At 36.0% G+C, this 22723-nt stretch overlaps 1 protein-coding gene across 5 annotated transcripts; it reads right to left on the bottom strand.

Moving 5' to 3' along the window:
* Positions 1 to 5234: 5234 nt before the first annotated feature.
* LOC132037361 (uncharacterized) lies at positions 5235 to 20955 on the bottom strand. 5 transcript variants are annotated; one of them, XR_009409856.1, is made up of 11 exons: positions 19915 to 20063; positions 19692 to 19846; positions 19504 to 19597; positions 18765 to 18835; positions 18572 to 18678; positions 9815 to 9936; positions 9318 to 9406; positions 8521 to 8580; positions 7078 to 7182; positions 5539 to 5809; positions 5235 to 5386 (listed from the first exon to the last, which is right to left on the bottom strand). XR_009409856.1 is itself a non-coding variant. In XM_059427865.1 (11 exons), the coding sequence occupies exons 1-11, from the start codon at positions 20910 to 20912 to the stop codon at positions 5690 to 5692; spliced, it is 1203 nt and encodes a 400-aa protein (XP_059283848.1). In that variant the 5' UTR covers positions 20913 to 20955; the 3' UTR covers positions 5235 to 5689. The 5 variants fall into 5 exon arrangements, 4 of the variants coding, with proteins under 4 accessions (XP_059283848.1, XP_059283844.1, XP_059283845.1 ...); XM_059427865.1 differs by adding an exon at positions 20759 to 20955 and having other exon boundaries at positions 5235 to 5809; positions 19915 to 20040; XM_059427861.1 differs by having other exon boundaries at positions 5235 to 5809; positions 9318 to 9403.
* Positions 20956 to 22723: the final 1768 nt, after the last annotated feature.

Raw genomic sequence — 22723 nt, 5'->3', positions numbered from 1 at the left:
AAGTTTTAGATACGGAGTACAAACTACAATGTTATATTAATCGTGTTTTGAACATAGTATATATATATGTGTGCATAAAAATAGTGCAAATTAATAATGTCCCAAAAAAAAAATGCACCCTATATTAAAAAATCAAACAATATTCATGTAATTTCCAAAGTATCTCATTGAGTCAATAATGATGGATTCATTGCCACGTGCGTATCAATCCATTAGTGGGAGCAAATGAAATTACTTTTCTTCAAAAGGTTAGGTAGTCAAATCATACAATTTTCTTTCTTTTATTATATCGGCTTTGAGATCTAATCTAGCCTATTAAATCCGTTGTATTTGCTATTCCGCCATGTCATTTATTTGTTATGTTTACTAAAATAAATATACTTAAAATATTTATATTTTAAAATAAGATAAAATTTAATTACTTTTTTATTTTTATTCTTACTCCAATAAATGTGAAAAGAAATTAATGTCGTAGAAAAATATATATCAAATGGAAATAAAATAATGAATAAGGTAAATTAGTCAAATTATAATTCTAATCGACGTTTTCTTAAAAAAAAAAAATGCAAAAGACAACATGACAAGTAAAATGAGCTAAACCGAGAATATTTACCAAAAATTAAAAAATAGTATTTCTTCGTTTAAATAGAAAATCAATTTCTACTTTGTTTTGTTTTAAACATGTAAAATTAATTTAATAATTTAAATTAGAATTATCCAAATCAAAATTTGATAAAAAAATAATAAGTATTTTACACTTTTAAATTAATCGAATTAAAATCAAAAGTATCAACTGATGCTTAAATATTGCTATTGTTTTATCTCAAAGAGAGGAAAATAGTTTCTTTTTAAACAAGTCTTCTCTTTTAAAAAATATTAATAAATTTGCCGATTTTGTATTCGTAGCAACCATTAATATAATAAAATTTTAGATACGGAGCACAAACTACAATGTTATATTAATCGTGCTTTGAACATAATATATATATATATATATATATATATATATATATCACCATTCAAAGACAACTATATACACATAGATGCACTATAATCTAAAGTGTTGGGCCCGTGCGCAGCACGGGCATAGACCGCTAGTTCAAGTATATGGAGTAGTTGTCATTTATTGAATTTTCCTGTAGAATGGAAGGGACCATGACTTTAGAAAAATAATAAGGAAGCCTCCAAAAAGAAAATAAAACACAAAGACGACTAATGGTGCTCTAACATTTTCTTTTCTTTTCTTTTTTACGATCAACTTTGTTATTCTCCCGACTAATCTGAATTCATACAACTCCAGATTCATTTTCAAAGGTGAAACATTTTATTCATCTCAAATTCCCACCACACACCTTTATGGTGGTAATAAAAAATATTCAAATGTTTAAGCAACATTATCAATCACTCCTCCTTTTTCAATTTATGTGACACTTTTAATTTTTAAAAATTCAGACTTATGTAAACTTTGATTAATACTTTAAAATGCATTTTTATCATATTAACATGAGGGGAACTGAAATTATAGTACTTTTTGTACAGGAATGGCAAATTTAATCCATCATAAAAAAAGGATTGGCCTAGCCTGTCTAAATTTGAACGGGTTACTAACATGCCTATTTTTCTATAGCTTTTTAATATTTAAATTTAAATTTTAAAATATTAAATTGATTTAATCCAACTTAGCATGTGCGACATAAATTGAAACAGAGGAATTATTCAAGTTCCCTTTTAGACGATTCCTAGGTCAGGTAGGATTTAGCATCCATTTGTGTATGGTCTTATAAGACCATAAAGTAACTATGAGTAACCAACCCCATTGATATAGACCTAAAAAGGAACCAACTTATTAGTACTAATAATTTGATATATATAATCATGCTACATGGCCTTGGAGTATCAAAAATAATCAAGAAAGCTGCTTGCATGTTTGCTTACGAAGAAACCGACTTTACGATTCTTATTATTAACTTTTAAGCTACAACAATGAAAGAGACTTAGTGGGATATATTGATTACTTAATTAATCAAAGTGACAGATTGAAAAAACAGTACTTTGTTTCTTCACGCAATATAGAACATTATCAAAGAGCCATTTTCCAATACGTAAAGAATATGGCATTTTCTCTTGGTGGTGCACTAGTACACGTAGAAAAACATGGGCCACTTTTGGAAAGATATTATTTTCCCACTTAGCACCAATCATACGAGCTCGATCGAGAGTGAAGTAACAAATGATGAAGGTCCCTTTTACATACTTAATTTCTAGAAGAATGAGACAAGGTGTTGGTTAACTTTTAACTTTTTTGGTATAATACATAGATATATCTACCTTAACTTGGCTTCAACTAGCTATCAACGAAACACACAACTTTGAAAATGCACATCTAGACACTTTATCTAGCCGTCACTATGTCTCCTGACACCCAACGCTAACGTGGCACATAATTTTGAAGGTGTCTATATAAATGATCATTTTGTAAAGTTAAGAGTGTGCAACATACATAGTGGAACAAGTTGAGGTGTCTAGATGATTATCTTGTAAGTTGGAATTTTCAACTGACAGTAAATATCAGGTTTAAATGTGTTTTTTTTTTTTTTTTGGGTGCACTGGAAATGATTCCAAGGTGTTAGTTATTGATCCTTCTGAAAGTCAGATCTAACTTTGATACTCAATTCTTTAGTTATTGATCCTTCTGAAAGTCAGATCTAACTTTGATACTATTTGTTGGTAATTAGATGATCTTGCAAAAATGTCATATATACCAGTGACTTCAATAGAATCTGTCCCTAAATCATATAAACCCCACTTTTTGTTGTTTGTGGCAAATTTCTTTAAGATTTACCAAATCAGACGAAATTCAAGTTCAATAAAGCCCGAATTTTCTCAAGAACACAATTTTGGATTTTTTTTTAAGAGTATTGAAGAAACAAGACGGGAGTTTAGGAAGATCCGATAATCTATACATACTTGTAAGGTATAAACAAGTATTTATAATATTTTAAAGGGTTGTTAAGTCATGTCTGTTAAAAATATCCACACCCTTTAAGAACATTGATTATCAGCAACTATTTTATTTTAAATTTGACAATTGTTATAAACGAAAAAAAAAAACACAGCAAAAATGTATAGCTAAATATATATTCAATAAAATGGCTGAAAACAATCATTAAATTTTGAGCTACCTGTCGCGAAACAAAATCCGAGAGAAGGTTTCTAAAATTATCCCTACATCATGAAATCAAACCGGCGTTCCTCCCAAAAAAAAAAAAAAAAATCTAATAAGTAATACTTTTATTTCAAGTAGTACAAGAAGTGTATAAAAATCACTTCTTTTCTTTTGTCTTCAACTAATGAGAGACATATTTTCTATTCTCTTTCTAATTACTAATTACACTAACGTAATTAAGATTTCTTGCATATAGTAGGTGTATTTCGAGTACTTCAACGCATTACTTATATATATACTTTTTAAGAACTTGTCAAAATTAATGATTAGTTATTTTTCTGTTAAACCATAATTCCTTTATTAACAAAATAATTTTTTTTACACACAAATCGTTTCAACTTTACAACGTGCTAACTTTAGCACTATATTATGCTCTTGTGCTACCTCATGAATTCATTATACTATCTCAAACTTTGATTGACGACGCATCTTACGTTTTTATAGGTGAAGATTTAAACCAGCTTTTAATACGACATTTTTAATTCTTAGTTTGAATTTTGGTTTTTCATTAAGGGTAACTTGTACTCAGTACTTGCCCTCCTTTTCTTAAGTATAATAATATTCGGTATTCACAAATTAGCTAAAATGTATTTTTAACTTTACACCTTCAGTATTTCTAACCAATAATTAAAATAAGATTTTTGTTACTAGAGACAAATCAAAATCACATTAGACCAACAAAAGTACATTTAGTGGTCACTATATATTTAGTTAACGAGTCAACAAGATTGTCATTAAATCAATAGACCTGACATAAACAACTGTAATAACACTATCAGAAATCAGGTGTCTCTTATGTACTCATATCTAAAAGTAATATGTCTAGATTTATCGTTGTATATCTTGCTAAATGTTTTAGACATAATTTCTTCACTATCACAGTGCCCGACGACAACTGGCATTTGTTGGGCACAACTCTATGTTTAGCAAGAAATTTCTCAACTATTTTGCCTCTTCTTTTGCAGCTACTAAGGCAATAAACCCGGATTTTATAGTAAAATAATTAATGCACGTATATTCCATAGAAACCCATGAAATAGCTTTTCACTCTATGCACAAATCAAACGAGACACTGACTTGTTATCATCATTTACAATAAATAATTATTCAACTATAGTACTTTGTTTTGACATGCAAAAGGCGTGACGTGAATTCAAATACGTCTAAAAATAGAGCATATACCAGAAGCAGGTTCTCGTGTGCATGCAAGTACGGCTAATATTTAGCTATCCAAAAATCGCAACTAGTATTCTAATTTGAGGGGTAAGTCAATTTTACTGATATCTTCGTGAAATACCTTCTCAGGATAGTCCACTATTTTTGCCACTTTGAAGTACTATAGTTTTACAGGAGTAAGTTGATAATTGGCACGGATTTTAGAAGTGCAATAAATAGTGAAAATATGATGGAAGTAAAAGAAAGTATGAAATATTAACGTTAACAGCAGTTCATAAAAAATCAACTCATGGTACATATGACACAAACCTGAATCTTTTTCTTTCTTTTTATCCATTTATTTGTTTTGGAGCAAACAGTACATAGATTTACAATACTTTAACCTCCAAACGAAAAATAGTACCATTTAGCACATATTAGTAGGAAGTTTATTTGAAATGATTTTATGATACAAAAAATGAGAAGAAAAATAGGAAAGGAGGTAAGGAAAGACTTAGAGTTAGCAGTCAAGTGACATGTTTAATAGCTAGAGATGGCAGCTAGTTTGGCAAATACCATTTTCAGAATTTGAAAGAATCAAACTTGAACCATGGGGAAACATTGAGGTCAACAGAGCACGAACGTGATGTTAACTTAAGAAGTACTATAATAAATTTCAAATATGCTACATACCTGCAAAACCAGTTCGATACTTATTAGATGTTTAGTTTGCTAATCCAATTTCCACAATAAGAAATAGGAAAGCATAGAGAAGATGCCTAACATACAATCTACACCTTTAAATAGAGCTAAACAATTGACTTGACGACTCCCTGTCGAGTAAAAACAAACATATCATGGAAAGTAGCTTCTATTTATTGCAGGGATATTCATGTTTTCCGGATCAAAATTGATCAAAATCTGATATTTCAAACAAAAACTTCTGATTGCGTTGAGGTTACCATCTCTTTCTGCAGTGTCAGAACCATCTATATCAAAGAGAACCTACAATGGAAAAAGGAACTTTGAACTAACCTATAAGCCCCATCAACATGATTCAGAACAAAAGCCAATTAATGAGAATGGTAATTCTAAGTGTCGGATTCATATGAATCCTCACTCTAGCTAACTAGTAATGGTGAGTATTCTGAGGCTACGTTCAAGCCACTAAAGGTTGCATCACAGCTGCGAAGACTGAAACATGTGTATATATTCCTGAAGGCAGTAAACCGAGATGGCTGCTTCTCCGTAATGCAAAAATTACGCAGTAAAGGGATAACATGATGCTTGATGTTTATTCACCAAAATTCAAGATAAGACGGCTTCTTTTCCTGTCAGATCTTCCACATTTACATCCAACTTCAAGCCCATATTTGACAAGGCACCGAGCATGGTAGGAATATCATGCTGTAGTGTTGCAGCCAACTCCTGCAAATGTAACCATCAAAGACGATATGCATAAGAACAATTATACAGTGGCCCCACATCTATCTATATTTTAATATTATTATAAAAGTGGGAACCCCAAAACTAAAAAGTTAGAAGACCTAAACCCCAGACCCCACTTGTGGGATTACATTGGGTATGTTGTTGTTACTTCGATGTCGGGTTGGTTTTTGGTGGAGAGGAATGTTCAACTGATTGGAAAATCAATCTATTAGTCTGACTGTTAGTTGTAAAATTGAAGCGTTGAAGCACTCTAGGCAATTAAAGATTGATCAGGGAGAAATAAAAGGTAGTGCTGGCAAGTTGGCGAGTCGGATCGGGTATGCGTGTTGAAAACTGGTTACAACTAACGGATAAAAAGTCTAACCACCCATATTTAATACGGACCAAAAATTGGATAGCATGACACATAATATGACTACCCATGTGCAGCACATGAAGCTGAAGTGTTTCTTTTGTTTCATTTCTGGTGTAAAGTGTGTTCTGTAGAGGAGGTTTCTTTAATAGGTTTGATAGGGCAATTGTAAGTGATTTTCAGATTTTGTTGGTTGTAGGGATCTCCTCTGTAAATATGGCTTTTGCACTGCCCTAGTGCTATCAATACCAATGTTACCAGTTTCAAAAAAAAAACTATTGACTACCCATGTTATCCACGGCTTCTTGAATAATGTCATTGTTAGGATAACTCCTAGCCTCAATCTATGTTGTCAAGATGGCGAAGTTGTAGTCGTGGGCTCTAATCTATCTATGAATAGGGAGATTGTATTTGTATAAACTTCTTCTAGTGTAGGTTAGCTATCTTCTACCTATTTTACATCTGAAATTTGCAAAGGCAATTTATAATATTCCAACCAGTAACTTCCCATTGCTCTACTAACAAAGACCTAAAAAGATACAAGCACTTCTCTTATAATCTAATGTCTGGTGTAGTGTAAAGAACACGGGTTTGAGGAAAGGACGTAATAAATACAAACATGAAACAACTCAATCCGCACTTAGCAGCAGAAAATTACACCCATGTCATGTTTTTCAGAAATCAGCATCAGTCAACTGGGATCAGAATAAAAAGGAAAACTATATAGATGAAACTATGATCCAAAGGATAACCCATAAATACGAACAAACAAATGAAAAAAACTCCTAATGTCCTACGTCAGTACTAAATAATTACAGACCAACTTCAAAAAAGGGATAATAATCCTCAAAATAGTATACTAGTATGTTCAAAATAAAAAGCATAAACAGCTTACCTTCCTCCTCTCATCCTTTTGTCGCTTTATCACCTCCAAAGGCCAGTCTGCAACTAGCTTTTGAAGTTCAACCATGAAATTTTGCCTTCTCGAATTGGGTACCGTCTGCAATGAAAATCAGCACTTTAAGTGTACAGCTCAAAGGAAACATATACATCAAATGCAATGAGGACCAAATATTGCAGCACACGATGATAACTACGAGAACATGAGAATAATAGGTAAACTTCAATAATAATCTTTGTCATTCATTGATTACTCTTACATCCAAGTCTAATTGCAACGACCAGCTGAAGGGATGGAGTAAGTTCATTTATCTTTTTCAGTTATGAAGCAAAAGAGAATAAGCAAATATGCAATGCATGTCTACCAACTGTCTTCATTAGTTTTTCAACAAAATGTAATTGGATGGAAGGCCATGTAATTGGATGGAAGGCACAAAAATAGGGACGTGTAAACCTTCAACAAGGAGAACTAAAGCATCGAAAACTCTCTTTTCTTCCCTTTGCCTCCCCTCCACCCTTTTTTTCTTGAGAAAACCATCTAGAGCCAACCCTTGGGCCAACCACAGCCTTCGAAACTGGGAATGATGGACCCGCCCTTCTACCCTTCTCAACCTAAATGATGGACTTAATTTTGCTGGGCGTAGGGCTCGAACTTGTGACCTTAGACACAAGTCCCTCGCCCTTTGCCAATTGAGCCAACCCCCTGGCAAGTCCCTCGCCCTTTGCCAATTGAACCAACCCCCTCGTGGCCACTTTCCCTCTCTTTCATTGAACCAAACATTGTAAAAACAATAGCCTTTAATCACATATCATAAGAATCCCCCCAATCTTTGGAAAATCACAATGGTAAGGGAAGATTGGATGAACTTTGACAAAATTAATATCTGGCAAATCATAGAATTGATATATTTGCCCACTCTCTGACATCACGTGCATGCTAGATGATTAAAGTATCAGTCGGTCAATTTATGAACATTTAAGAAATCAATGCTTGAGTTGGAAAACAAAAATGAAATAAACATTTGAATGCTGCCGATAATTGAGAAGGTCGACATATTAAAAAGTCTATTCAAATGGGAGATACAAGATCAATCATCCAAAAGAGGAACCAAAAAAAAAAAAAAAAGAGAATAGAGATATACATGATGATGTGGGGTGGGGTGGGGGGAGGGGGTGTTACCATGAATTTCCAGTAATTTATCAAATTGCTGAAGTCAGTAGCGCACGTTATCCATTGGTCAATACAATGGACAATCTTTTGAGCACTTAAGCATTAGTGCATTCTAGTTGTCTAAGAGCTGACTATTTACGAAGCTCCAATTCGTATTATAAATTCTTTACTATTACACAAGTTATGCCCATGCTTGATAGCACCTCTCTATAAAACAATAAAATCAGAGACTCCAAGAAGTTAGAACAAGCAAAAACTAGCAGCAACCTGATTGAGTAATTGAATGACGGCAGCAGCATCTTCAGGTTTTTGGTCAATTAGGAAACCCTACAAACAAAACCAAAATTTGTTAATGTCGAGTTCGAGAGCACATCTGTCCCTCTCCAGTGCTTGGATTACATTTGCCCGAAAGCAAAAGATGTTAAATAGTAGGTGCAGGTTCATCATGTTGCAGTTGCAACTTGTAAGCAATTTAGAAAGATGAGCAGACAGGAGTTCCATAATCATCATCAAGAAATAGAAACCAATCAACTAGTCAATTTTCTAATCAATGTTAAAGGAGTTCTTTTTTGATTAAGTAATCAATGTTAAAGGAGTTCTCCAATCATCTTCTACATTGATGCTGCATTTTACCATTATCCAGCCTGCTCTGAGGCTATGAAAAACTACAAGGGCTCTGTGCGGAAATACTTGTCTAGCACTATAGATCAACCGTGTATTAATCTCAATAGTCAGCCCTTATATCAGTGAGGTTTGTTACATAACTATGGCTGCCTACTTCAGTTGTATTTAAAAAGATGGGAAAGAGAAGGTGTTACTATCCAGAGCGAACCAGACACACGTTTCTTTCGGCAGGTAAGTGACAATGGTGTTAAATGCAAGAAAGCGCAAAAAGATGTGTCTATTGGTCTACTACCGAGACCTCAAATATTTTTTAACCGCTTATCCAGTAGGTTATATGCTACAAATTTTTATCCCCTTTGGTAATTCAGTTTTGTGCTGAAGTTAGAACGGGAAGCAGGTAAAGAATGTAAAATAAATCAGAACTAAACAAAAGGAATTACCTTAGCACATGAAAGTCCAGTTGCGAGAGTATGTTCCTTCATTGTTTCTGATCGTATCTTCTCAATTTTCCACAAAGCATCCACATCTCCTTCGGAGAAGCAAAGATGCAGTCAACAGCAGTATGTCAAAGCCACCGCAGTAAGTTTTAGAGCTCGTTTGGAAACTATTACTGAAGCCACTAAGAAATTGGCCAATAAGTTTTAGAGCTCGTTTGGAAACTATTACTGAAGCCACTAAGATATTGGCCTTATTGCTTGGTTCTATACTTCTATTATAAAACTTACCACCAACCACTATGGCACTCATTCAATAAAAAGAAATTTGCAATATAAAGCTCTATATCTTTTGAATTTATTTTTTATTTTAATTTTTTTAATATGAAAAGCTTATAGTCTGGCCCTTCCCTGGACCCCGCGCATAGCGGGAGCTTAGTGCACTGGGCTGCCCTTTTTTATCTTTTGAAAAGCTTTAAATAGGAGAAAAGATGAACAAGTACCTATTTTTGAGGCAAATTCCATCCAAGTATCCAAGGAAGTCTTTCGTAGCTTCACTCCTGCCTTGACAAACCTTTTACCATACTTACATATCAAGTCCCAGTTATCAGTTTGGAAGCAAATGCTGCAGTAAACCAATCCAACAAGTAAAAAGATCTTATTAAAAGGACTGAAGTGTGTAAGGAACACTTACGCAGCAGATTGGTTCAGACATGACATAGCAATAATAAAACTGTTGCTACTTGTATTAAGATATTTTTTAATAACTATGGTGTCCTAGCCAACTTGCACATACCTCGACTAATTTCACAGGGTACCTATTACCTCCCACCAGCACAGATATCGCAAAACTCTATCCACCAAGCCTTGGAAAGATAGCAATAAATCACCTAGTGTTATTGCCTCCGCTGGGATTTGCACATGATACCTCATGGTTCTCAACCAACTTCATTGACCACTAGGCCACACCCTTGGGTGCTATTTTTTTTTTTTTTTTTTGAGACTTGTAACAGTTAATCTATATATCCATAGGTGTACTACATCAAAATATGTAGTCCCCCTCCAAAAGGTTACATTTACAGCATTGATCTCTACAGTTTTCTATTCTTACAAGAGATCTAACACATCAAAAATATCTTCTGTCTGATCTAAAATTTCCTGCTTACACCAAAAATAAAAAAGAGCTAGGCAGTTCATCTTTAACTTCTGTAAATTGTTCTGCTTGTTCTCAAAACATCTCTGGTTCCTCTCTTTCCAAACAGTCCACCAGATACATGATGGGACAATCTTCCATCTCTCCTCTTTTCTTGTTACATTCCCATCCCTGTTCCAGCATTTTAACACTCCTTCTATGCTCCCAGGCTTCACCCATCTGATCTTCCTCAGGTTGATAAACATCCTCCACAGCTGGTCTGTCCATTTGCAGTGCAAGAAAAGATGACTGATTGTCTCATTATGATCCCCACACAAAAAACATCTCGAACATAAGTGAAAACCTCTTTTGTTCAGGTTTTCATGAGTCAACACTGCCTCTTTTGCCAACAGCCAGTTGAAACAGTTCACTTCTTCCATGGCCATCCTTCTTCTTGAAAACTTGATACATTCAGGTCTTTGTATGCTGAGTTTACAGTAAAAATTCCTTTGCTATCCTTCTTCCATTCCAGAGTATCCCTTTCCCTGTTAAGTTGATGAATGCTGCCATTGTACTGTGGAATTCTGCTACCATCTCCATTTCCCAATCATTCAAGTGTCTTCTCAGATCCAGATCCCACCCTTGTCCAGTCCACATCTCAGCAACAGTAGCATGTTGCTTTTGGCTAAGAATGAACAAGTCAGGGAATTTCACCTTTAGAGCTGTGTCACCCAACCATATATCATTCCAAAAGATACCTTTAAACCATTACCAACTTTACATCTAATTCTTGCAAGCATTTTTGGCCAGTGATTCCTGATTGCCCTCCACACAGTGCATCCATATGGAGTATTCACCATGTTTGTCATCCACTTGTCCTCCAAACCATATTTAGCAGTAATGACTTCCTTCCATAGCATGTTTTTCTCTGTAGCAAATTTCCATAGCCATTTCATCATCAAACTTTGGTTTTGCAATTTCAAATCTTTGATACCCAATCCCCGTCTTCTTGCTCACAGTCAGTTCCTCCCACTTGACTAAGTGAAATTTCTTCTTATCTTCATTGCCCTGCCACAGAAAGTTCCTTCTAAGGGTATCAATTCTCTTGATTACATTGACAGGTATTGGGAATATGGACATCATATAAGATGGTAAGGCATCTAGCACACTATTGACCATTGTCAATCTTCCCCCAAGAGAAAGATATTGGCTTTTCCAGTTTGTCAGCTTCTTCTCACATTTTTCTAGTACTCCATTCCATATTCCTTTTGACTTGCTCTTGGCTCCCAAAGGCATGCCCAAGTATGTAGTTGGAAGCTCCCCTACTTTACCTCCTAATTTCTCTGCCAAGCTTTCCGACTCTGCAACCTCATTAATTGGATAAATGAAGCTTTTACCCCAATTAATGTGTGATCCTGAAACTGCTTCAAAGATGATGAAGATAGTTCTTAGGATTAAAATGTTCTCTTCCACCGCTTCACAAAAGACAAGATTATCATCTGCATATTGCAGATGAGTAATCTCCAAGTTTCCTGCACCCACCTGAAATCCCCTTATCCAGCCATTCACCCATTCACCTTAGCTGTCTGAAACATATTGCTCATGCCCTCCATTGCCAGGATAAATAAGAAAGGGGACAAAGGATCACCCTGTCTCAATCCCCTTTGAGAAGGAAAAAAACCACAAGGAGTTCTGTTGACCAACACTGAGAACTTAACAGAGCTAATGCAATGTTTTATCCATTTGATCCATCTAGTTCCAAACCCCATTCTCTCCAACATATTGATTAGAAAGCTCCAGTTCAGATGATCATATGCTTTTTAAATGTCTAGCTTGCATAGAATACCAGGTTTCTTACTCCTCTGTCTAGACTCCACACACTCATTAGCTATAAGAACTGCATCCATGATCTGTCTTCCTTTAATAAAAGCCATTTGTTGCCTGTCCACCAGTTTATGTATTACCTTTTTCAACCTCTCTGCCAGTAGTTTAGCAATGATCTTATAGACTCCCCCAATCAAGCTAATAGGCCTGAAATCATTGAGCTCTATAGCTCCAGCTTTCTTTGGAATCAAAGCCACAAAAGTGGCATTCAAACTTTTTTCAAAATAACCTTCAAAGTAAAAGTTTTGTATAGCAGCTACAAGATCTATCCCTATGATATCCCAACACTGATTGAAAAAAGCCATAGAGTATCCATCAGGACCTGGAGCTTTGTCCCCTGCACATGCCCTGATGGAGTCCAGTATCTCTTGAGGTTCAAAAGGGGCCATAAGAGTTGCATTATCTTCAGCATCCAACCTAGGACAATTCCTCATATTAAATTGTGGTCCCCAGTTTTCTGTCTCTGAATACAGCTTCTCATAATATGACACAATTTCTTCCTTCACTTCTCCAAGATCCTCCAGAATTGCTCCATTTACTCTTAACTTGTCTATAGTGTTTGCCCTTCTGTGTGCATTTGCTGTTCTGTGAAAGAAACTTGTGTTTCTGTCTCCCTCTTTCAACCAAGTTGCCCTTGATCTCTGTCTCCAAGCAGTCTCTTCATGCCTAGCAATGTCTTCAAATTCCATGGTTAGGGCCAGTCTAGAAGTTATCTCCTCCTCTTTCAGGATTCTATGATCTTGTATCTCTTCCAGTTCAACAAGCTGAGCCAATACCACTTGTTTCTGCATTCCCAAATTCCCTTGTGCTGTTTTACTCCACTCTTTCAATTTTCCTTTTAAAGCTTTCAACTTTGCTACCAGTATAAAATCTAGCTTTCCACTGTAATTGAAGGATTCCCACCATGTCTTCACTCTCTCATTAAAACCCTCTGTCTTTAGCCACCAGTTCTCAAATTTAAAATAAGAATTGGTTTTCTCCCATTCTCCACTTTGAAGTAACAAAGGTGAATGGTCAGATGTCACCCTATGTAATATGGACTGCCTGATGTTCCTAAAGCTAGGCATCCCATTCTTCTGATATCAGGAATCTATCAATTCTTGCTGCAATATTGTGTCTGTCTCCTTTCTTCCAAGTAAACTTCCCTCCTGTCAGGGACAAGTCCACCATTTCCATGTCTTCAATGAAATCAGAAAAATCAGTCATTACCTTGTTGATTCTTCTGCAGTTCTTCTTTTCAGATGGATATCTAACTGTGGTAAAGTCACCACAAAGGACCCAGGGCCCTGGAATAAGACTCCTTGCTGCACCTATTTCCCCCCAAGTTTCCTCCCTTTCCATTCTATCATTTGGAGCATAAACTCCAGTCATGTTCCAACTGAAATCTTGACTCCTTCCAGTGAAACTACAAGAAACAGAGTACATGCCCTCACTACTGATCACCCCTTCCCAATCCCTTTTGTCCCACATAATTACTATCCCCCTCTTGTCCCACTAGCTTCTAATTGAACATAATTGACCCACCTGCTCCCCCAAACTTCTCTCACTATATCAGTAATATCCCCTTCCACTTTTGTTTCCTGGAAACACACCACATCTGCTTTCCAGGTAAGTAAAATATTTTTTATCATACTCCTTTTTTTACTACAGTTCAGACCCCTAACATTCCAGGACACTATACTCAACTTCATTGATCTTTTATTGCTAGATATCCCCCCCAACTTCTAGTACCATTACTCATGAATTTAGTATCTAATTCTAGCCTCTTCAATTCATTCATCCCCTTCCTTTTGGTGATTGACTGTTCCCCCTTATTCTCTTGCTTGTTGCTATCTATCTTCATGAATAACTCTTTGGCTTTCTCTTCACACCCTTTAAAGCTAGCACCAAACTCTGTGCTAAGTCTGATTATATGCTATTGAATCCATTTTGGAGTTATTGATGTTGGAATGGTTGCTTCTTCTGGTAATTGAATTTTCAGAGGGGTAACATCTTCATTTATCTCTTCTGTATCTAGTTCTTGCATCTGTATTTGTAGAAGTAGGCCCTTGTCTGCTTTTTTTGTTACTGCTGGTTCCTCTTCTTCAGATGAATTTCCCATGAACTGTTCAATTTGATTATGTTGAGTCTCCTTTTCTCCATCACTGTTCCCCAGTGTTTCGAACATATTCTGGGTTATTAGTCTTGACAGGTTAGCCTGTATTTCTATACTAACCATGTCCTCTACATGGGGCTTCAGGAATTGAGTTATGAATTACTACAGCAAAAGGGTCAATAATTCGGCCCAATTGCTCTATTCTATTAACTGGGCCCAAATGCTCTATTCTTTTAATTGAGCCCGCAACTGCCTCCATTGGCCCTTTCCCTCTTGTTTCCAGCCCACTTGTCCAATTCAAATTTTCCCCTTCTCCCGAGGTCCCCACATGGGTTCCCCTTATTTCTGCTGACTTCTGATAAGACCCTAGTCCTTTATTAACCATCGGACAAAAGGTTTCTTCCTCTCTCCTCTTTTCCTTTGCTCTGACTTCCACCGGAACTTCACACCATATCGGAATAGTGTAGGTATATTCTTCATTGGACACCTCCACCTCTCTCGGAATCCGCTTCCCATCTCCTGCCACTTTGATTCGAGCCCAGTGTAGATGGTTCTTGAGTGAAGTCTCCTCCTCTATTTCTAAAAACCCTCCGCATTGATCTCCAATTTGTTTGAAGATTTCTTGTGACCATAGGCATAATGGAAACCCTAGAAGTCTGATCCACACCCAATCCCTTTTAATTTCTGCAGGCCAGCAACCCGTAGTTGGTTTCCACCATTCGAGTGCCAACTGCATCTTCTTCCAGGTCCATTCTCCGGTCATGATGTGCTCTGCTTCTTTCCTTGATGGGAGCTCAAAGAGAAAATAGCCATCATTCATGGCATGGACATTTATACCAAAAGCAGTCTTCCAAGTGTTGCATGCCCATCTTCTTACATCATTTAGAGTGGCTATCTCTTGTGTTGGACTCTGAAACTTCCCAACTACACATCTGCTCAGCAAGTCTATCTCAGAGATTGAAGTCCCCCCTGAGATTTTTATATTGTCTTTCGTGCTCTGAACTTGTGCCTTTTTCGTGGCCTCCGTCACCCATCTATTGCTGCTGCAGGCCTCTTTGAAGGTTTTATCCAGCTGTTTAGTTGTAGGTTCCTGCGGCTTCTGTGTTTGTTCTGGTTCATATGTAAACTTTGCAATTTTGTGAGCTATATTCCCCCATCCTCCATTGAATGTAGTCTCCGGTTTAATAATAACAGATTTGCTCGGTCTTTGTAATGCTATGAAACTGATGTATCGGCCACTCTCATTATGTCTTAGAGTGCAGAATTTTTCTGAGAAGTGATCCTTCAAATTCCATCTTCTAACCACCTTCCCCTGTACTTTGGATGCTTCAATAAATACTGCTACTATCCACTTTAAAACTTTAATGCTAACTTTGACTCGTCTCATTAAATTCCTGCTGCGTTCGACCCATTCGTACCAAGATTCTGCACCATATTTGCATTTAGTAATATCATAGGACTTAAAACCGGCATTGTAGAATATACTATTTTCCTCTAGAGAAAAGGATCCGGCCATAGTACCCTGAAAGGACCCCTGAAATGGAAACTAAAACTGAAATTAGACTACTGACTCAGAGACCTCGAAAGTCGTGCCTGGGAGCATTTTACAAACTTTACTTTCTATAAACTCGTATACTTTTTCCTTTCTTTTTACCCTTGGGTGCTATTATAGCATAGCTAAGTGACATTTTGTCGGCATGCCCTCAAAATAAGTACTCTATCTATATGTAAGCTAATAAACTCATGTAATCTTTTCAATTCAAAAAAAAAAAACTCATGTAATCTTCCTCAAATTAAACAAACTCATAAATGAACTTAAAAATATCTAGAAATTTTCAGTAGAATAACAGGTTATACCACGACGTCACAAAAAAGGCAATTACCCTTTAATTGCCCTACATATATGTTGCTATTATCAAAGCAAGCTGAGGAAAGAATCAAAGTGCCTGTAATCGGCACCATCAGTAGCATCGGGCAGTGGGTCGTCTCCGTTCACATCCTTATCATCAAGCAGAGCAGGAATGTCCCCAAGACCAAGGAAATGGGCGTTCATGGGATCAAGTCGGACATGCTGCTGTAGCTCCTCAAGATCCTCCTCCTCTCACGAGGCACGAATCCGCAAATACTCCATCAAGAATCTAATTGACCGGTCAATTCGGGTGTACCGCTCCTCGCCGGTAAGCCCCTCCACTCGACTCACCTTTAGACTCCAACATATTTGTGACATCATACTCCTTAATTGGACAAGAAAGTTCCAAATCAGTTAGGGTACAGCAATCGTCCTTTTCCTCATTCCAGACCGTGCCATCTCAGATAACATAATTTTGCCCATATTTAATGACACACAGGTCAAAAGGCATAGATTAGACAAACCATGTTTTTCGCCACCTCTGAATCATGTTTAGTTGGCATAATCCTTAAAATCACAAAACATAGCATGATCTTCGCTTCAAGGTTGAAATCCACCCGCCTCAGGTGCTTGTGGCAATCATCAGTATCACGAACCCAGGTGACGTGGAATTTGCCCCATAACGTCCGTGATGAATGGCCTTCGCATAAAAGCCTCAAATCCGACAGCTGGCACTTCAGGAAAACGCATTAATTGGTTGATCACCTTGTAGGAGAATTTGACCCTCTTGCCCCATACTGGGACAACATACTCTCGCTCCACGTCCAATCCTGGTATCCAGTTTGCATAGAATTCGCGAACTATGTCGAGGTTGCGCGGGCCTAATAAGTCAATGAGTACAGCCCCATCGAAACAATGCTAAGATGAATGTCATAATATTTTCTCCTCAGTTTCTGGTAGTCAATAGGATCTTCCGGAGTGGGATTACTGTTGCTAGAAACTTGGTAAACCAATTCAATCCATATAACCAAGAATAAGGCAATGCAATTTCAAGCCATACCATCCGCACAAAGTTAGCACCTTGCTGTTTTGATTAATGAATGGTTATGCCGGTTAGTAGAATCTACATACCGATGGTTTGTTGTGTTGTTTTGTGGGGAAATCTGAATCCCCTTAACTTGTTTACCTGTGAACTTTCCAAGAGCATACGTGTGGGGTGGCGTCTCTACTTATAGCACTTATTTTCAGTTTGCATACCTTATTCTAATGGTGTTCGTCTTGTGCAAGTACAATGTCTCAAACATCGCGACGTATGAACACCGGCAAATCCACAGCTGCCTCAAGCAGCTGGGCTGCAGGGAAAAGGGCTGCTCCTGTAGAGGAACCAGTCAGGCATGACGCAGAGCTCGAGGAATACTTCGATGAGACACCTCGGTTTGGCATCAATGTGGTCGAACAATATGGTTGGAATTGGTTTACCAAGTTTCTATCATCCTATTGCACAAACCTCTAAGAAGGAAGTTAGGGCCCTATTCTGAAGTATCCAAAAATTAAGTACTATCCAACTGGATATCGAAGCACAATTTTATTGGGCTCTCATATTTTTTGTTGAACTAGAGCATGTTCTTTTGTCTCTATCACTCCATAATGTGACAATGGGTACAATCCTACTGTAACCAAATGCAATATAATATGCAATTCCAGAATTTGGTCTTGACCTCAATATAAAAGTACAAAACTATGCTTTAACCCAAAAAAAAAAAAATGCAGAACTATGAAATTCACAGCGCAGATAATTTTAACAAATAGACCATCAGAATTTAGAAAACAAGCTTAAATAGCGCACCCCCTTCAAATAGAAATCAATCTTCTTTTCCAAAGTAGTATACAAACCCCTATAGGCCTAAAGGTTCCTACTTCACACCAATGTGCTCAAGGCATGATTAATTTTTTTAATGACCAAGAAATCCGTCTGAAGCCAACCATTTCGGCCAATGCAGCTATTGTAACTTGGGGATGATGGGCCGCCCCTCTGCCCTTCTCCACTTAAATACTGAACTTAGTTTGCGCAGGGTTCGAACTTGTGACCTAAGACACAAGTCCATCAATCTTTGCCAATTGAGCTAATCCCTTGGCCTTCAAAGCAAGATTAATTATGTATATAGACAGTTAAAATGGGCATTGACAATTTCTCAGGTTACAGAAATATAGAAAAGATCCTGGTAAAGAACAATAGGAGAATTACACACGAGAGAACAAAAGTAAAAGGCAAAGGGAAATAGTTTGTACTAGATTTGTACCTGAAGACTATATCTGCAGTTCCAGGCTGCAGGATCAAGTCATTCTTCTTCACCAGATTCATAATGTCTACCAAGAGTTTAACATCATTATGCTTTTTAGCAAATAACTGCAGCCATACAACACCAAGTTTTATATGGCGTAATCATTATGCACACATCATACATCTTGAAGCCAAAATTGAACCCAAATTACCAGTAAATGGTGTGCAGATCCAATATTAGGAGTTAGTCCGTATACACTATGCTTCCACAACACTTTCTTACCTGTATACGAGGTGAAGCTTTAGCATGTGAAGCTTTAACATTCTCAATAACCTCTTTGTAAGCACAAATACTTGACAATTCAGTTTAACTATCCATCAGTCCATTCAAATACCAATAAAGAAAAACCAATTACATGTAATAATTCTGATATTCTTTTATTCCATTTATGGCCCTACTAAGTTGTTCATCTTTTGAAAGCTTTAACTTTTGCACCAGCAAATCCATATAGATTACCAGAATGATATCTTACATGTCATCCTAGCAAGAATTACAATCCTAAGAAGATTAGTCTTTCTATTTTAAAGTTTGCAACCACAAAATGAACTTAAAAACTGAATTTTTTAGTGTATAATGAACTTAAAAACTGAACTTTTTAGTGTACTCCTACTTTAAAAAATTCAGAGGAAAAAGATAGGCATTTTAACCAGAAGTTGACAAATATTAATCTTTAGATTAGCTTGGATGAGCACATGTAGCATAGAATCAAAGCAACAAGATGAGATGCACTTCTGCTTTCACTCCAAAAGTCTACCTGCTTTATAGATATTAACAAGTTTGCAACTAAGCTTAAATACTGAAGAAATAGCAAAGAGAACTCTCAAAAAGGTTTGTAATTCTTGTGTAAGTAACAAAAGATTCGAGTAATAAAGACACATCAGATATCATACCAAAGTCAATGGCCCCAACACGTATACATGCCTTAGTAATTTCCTGGCAGAGGGCACAGTTGAAGTTTTCATGGATACGGAGATTTGAAAGTCTCTGCAGTCAAACATGCACCATGTGCTACTTACCGTTAGATGAGCAAATTATCAAGGACCTCGTATTCATAAGTCAAGAAGAAAAAAAGACTTACAAACATCCGAAGACTCTGCAACATGTTGAATAAAAGATTAACATCTTCACGGTTTGCACAACTTTGTATTAGGGACCACAACCAGGCATTCGGCGGAGCACTTCTTTGATCCACGATGGACTTCAGCATCTTGTCATACAACTCCGTCACAGACTCTGCTTTAAAACTATGATTCAGATATAAAATTCAAACCACTCAAAACCAAACAGAAAACAAGTATCACCTGTCGCACTACTTTCAACTGCCGCTGCTTCAGTAGAAAATGATGCCTTGAGCATCATAGAGCATTTTTGACACTGACATAAATTTCTCTGAAGTTTGCGTTCTGTTTGCATATAATTTGCTGTACCTGTTTATTCAGAATACTGATCTTAGGTTACTAGTATGTCAAATATGTCGGTTAGCTGGAAAACATAGCAAAGTTACTACTCCCTCCGGATCAAAAAGAGTGTCCACTTAACAAATCAAGAAACAATTAATCTTATTCTTCCAAAATTGCCCTTATTAAGTGTTAAGTGATCAAATCCCAATACCTATTTAATTAGGGTAGTTTAGTCAAATTACCTATTTTTGCTTAGGAGTTAGTATTTTCTTGGAGGAGCATTCAAGTATACACTTGTCTAAGTTCAAAATCTGGTTAATTGGAAAAATATTTAAATAGCATTCATAATTATTATACCAATGTCTAGATTTCCCAAAACTAGAGAATGGCGCAGAAAGAAAGGAAAATGAAAAGAAAACATAATCAAGAACAAGTAAAAATGTCTTCTTGTTTTCTTTTTCCGTTTTCTCTTCCACAACAGATCAAATTGCTCATTTTTCACCATTTTTTTTTCTCCAATATTATTAGATATATGGGATTAAAGGAAAACCCAAATGGAATACGGAATATTACCAGAGGAAAAATGGTAAATGAAAAGAACACATAATCAAGAACCAGTTAAATTGCTCATATTTCACCATTTTTTACCAAGTAAAATGCAGAAGAAAAACACCCTTTGTTTCTCCAATATTATTAGATATGGGATTAAACGAAAAAACCCAAAGCAAAGATGGGAATTTATTACCAGAGGTAAAGTAACCACGGTATAAAGAAGACTTGTAGGTACAAGATGATTCATTAGCTCCAAGAATACAATGAGATTGAAGTCTTGAAACTGAGTAGAGAGAAGAATGTCTGAAAACCCTAGCAAGTTGATGAGCCTTCATAACCCCTTGCATTTTTTCTGTGCCCAAAACCCTCACAACGAGAGTGACAAAGTCTACAAAAACAGGTTGGGTGTTAACAATTTTTTTTGTGATGTTCCAAACAAGTCTTCTTAGTAAACCTGGGTGGAACCCTCTCTCTAACCGGTTTTGTTCACTTTCAAACGTACTGTAATTTAAATTGAAGAAAGATTCAGATTTTCATAGAATTTAATTTCTCACACTTTAATTTTAACTTGTTAATCCTAATTTTGAAAATTTAAGGGAAAAAGGTCTGAAGTATCCTAAATTATTTGAAATAGGTTAATTTTACTTTCCGTTACTTTTTTTTCTTTTCAAAAATATCAAAGACTTAGATTAGCTCAAAAATGTCCTCCAACTAGTCAAATAGCTCAAAAATACCATTTTTACTAATGGTTGCTCCAAAACAAGAAAAAATGGGCCATACTGCCCTTGAACAATTTGAAATAGGACAATTTTTTCCTCAATAAAAAAAAATTGAGCAAAGTTTTATATGGGAGATTATGAGATTACACATTTATTTATTTTAAATGATAATTTTTGTATAATGCCAAAACTTTGTAATACAAAGATAAAGTTTAATTACCAACATTAATTTTTTTTAATTAAACATCTATTCTACTACTTCCTTTCAGAACTATTATGCCCACAATTGAAACATGTGATGACTTAAAGTCCCCATAAGTAATATAACGTCTCAAGTAATAATTGAATTTGATTCATTCTTAGAGTTAGTAAAATTAATGCATTATTATTAATAATATAGAAGAAAAAAAAAATTAAATAGTATGTAAGAAAAGATTGTGGACAATTATAGTTTATTAAATTTAAAATCCACAACAAATTTGGATTGTATTAAATTCAAGATATATTAGTTCAAATAAATATTATGGGCTAACATAATTGAATTAATTATTTAAGTCCAATAAAATATGAATTTGATTAATGATCCAATTTTATTGGGCTAGTCCATTAATTAGGGCTATAAAGAATGAGCTCACTTTGCTAAGCCCAAGATGTCATCTTCCTAGAGGCCCAAATGGGTGCCACATGTCAAATGACGTGGCGTGACAAGTCAAATGAAAGAGCCAATAGGGTCATGCCACGTGTCAGAATGATGCAGCATACCTAGTCAAATCAAAGGCCAATGAAAGTGTGCCACGTGTACAAGTGACATGTTCCGACCAATCAAATATCGCCATGTCAACTGAATCTGATTGGCCAAAAGAAGTTCGTCCTTATCATAACTCCTCCATCATACAACTATAAATAGGGGCCTCATAATTCAGCAAAAGGACAGAAATTATAACAAGAAGCTAGACAGAGCTCGTGGATCAAACGCCGCAGATTTCTCTACAAACTAAAAGCATTCAGGTATTCCTCTGGAAGTTCTAGAGATCCAGACGAAGATTCAAGATCAAGCTTCAAGTCTCGAATCCAAGTACAAGTTCAAGATCAAGACCACCAGATTCAAGATCAAGACCACCAGATTCAAGATGAAGCTCAAAAGCTCTTGAATTCAGATATAAGTCAAGATCAAATCCATTAAGTTCAAAAGACCTTGAATTTATTATTGAAAAGACGAATAAGAGGAATCATAGAGATTGTAACACTTATATTCTAAAATCAAATACAATGATTGTTGTGATATTTTCCTGTCTTGATTATTATTTTCTCGATGCTAATTTTATTGTCTACAAATTCTGGCACGCGTACCTCTCATCTCAACTTTTCGATCATTAAAGTTTTACAACATCGAAATGGCCTCAAAGAAGATCAACTCCAAATCAATTTCCTCCAAGGTT

Source organism: Lycium ferocissimum, chromosome 11 (assembly GCF_029784015.1).
Source record: "Lycium ferocissimum isolate CSIRO_LF1 chromosome 11, AGI_CSIRO_Lferr_CH_V1, whole genome shotgun sequence".
Classification (NCBI taxonomy): Eukaryota; Viridiplantae; Streptophyta; class Magnoliopsida; order Solanales; family Solanaceae; genus Lycium; species Lycium ferocissimum.
The sequence above is the reverse complement of the archived record's forward strand: the minus strand, read 5'-3'. Positions and strand labels throughout refer to the sequence as shown.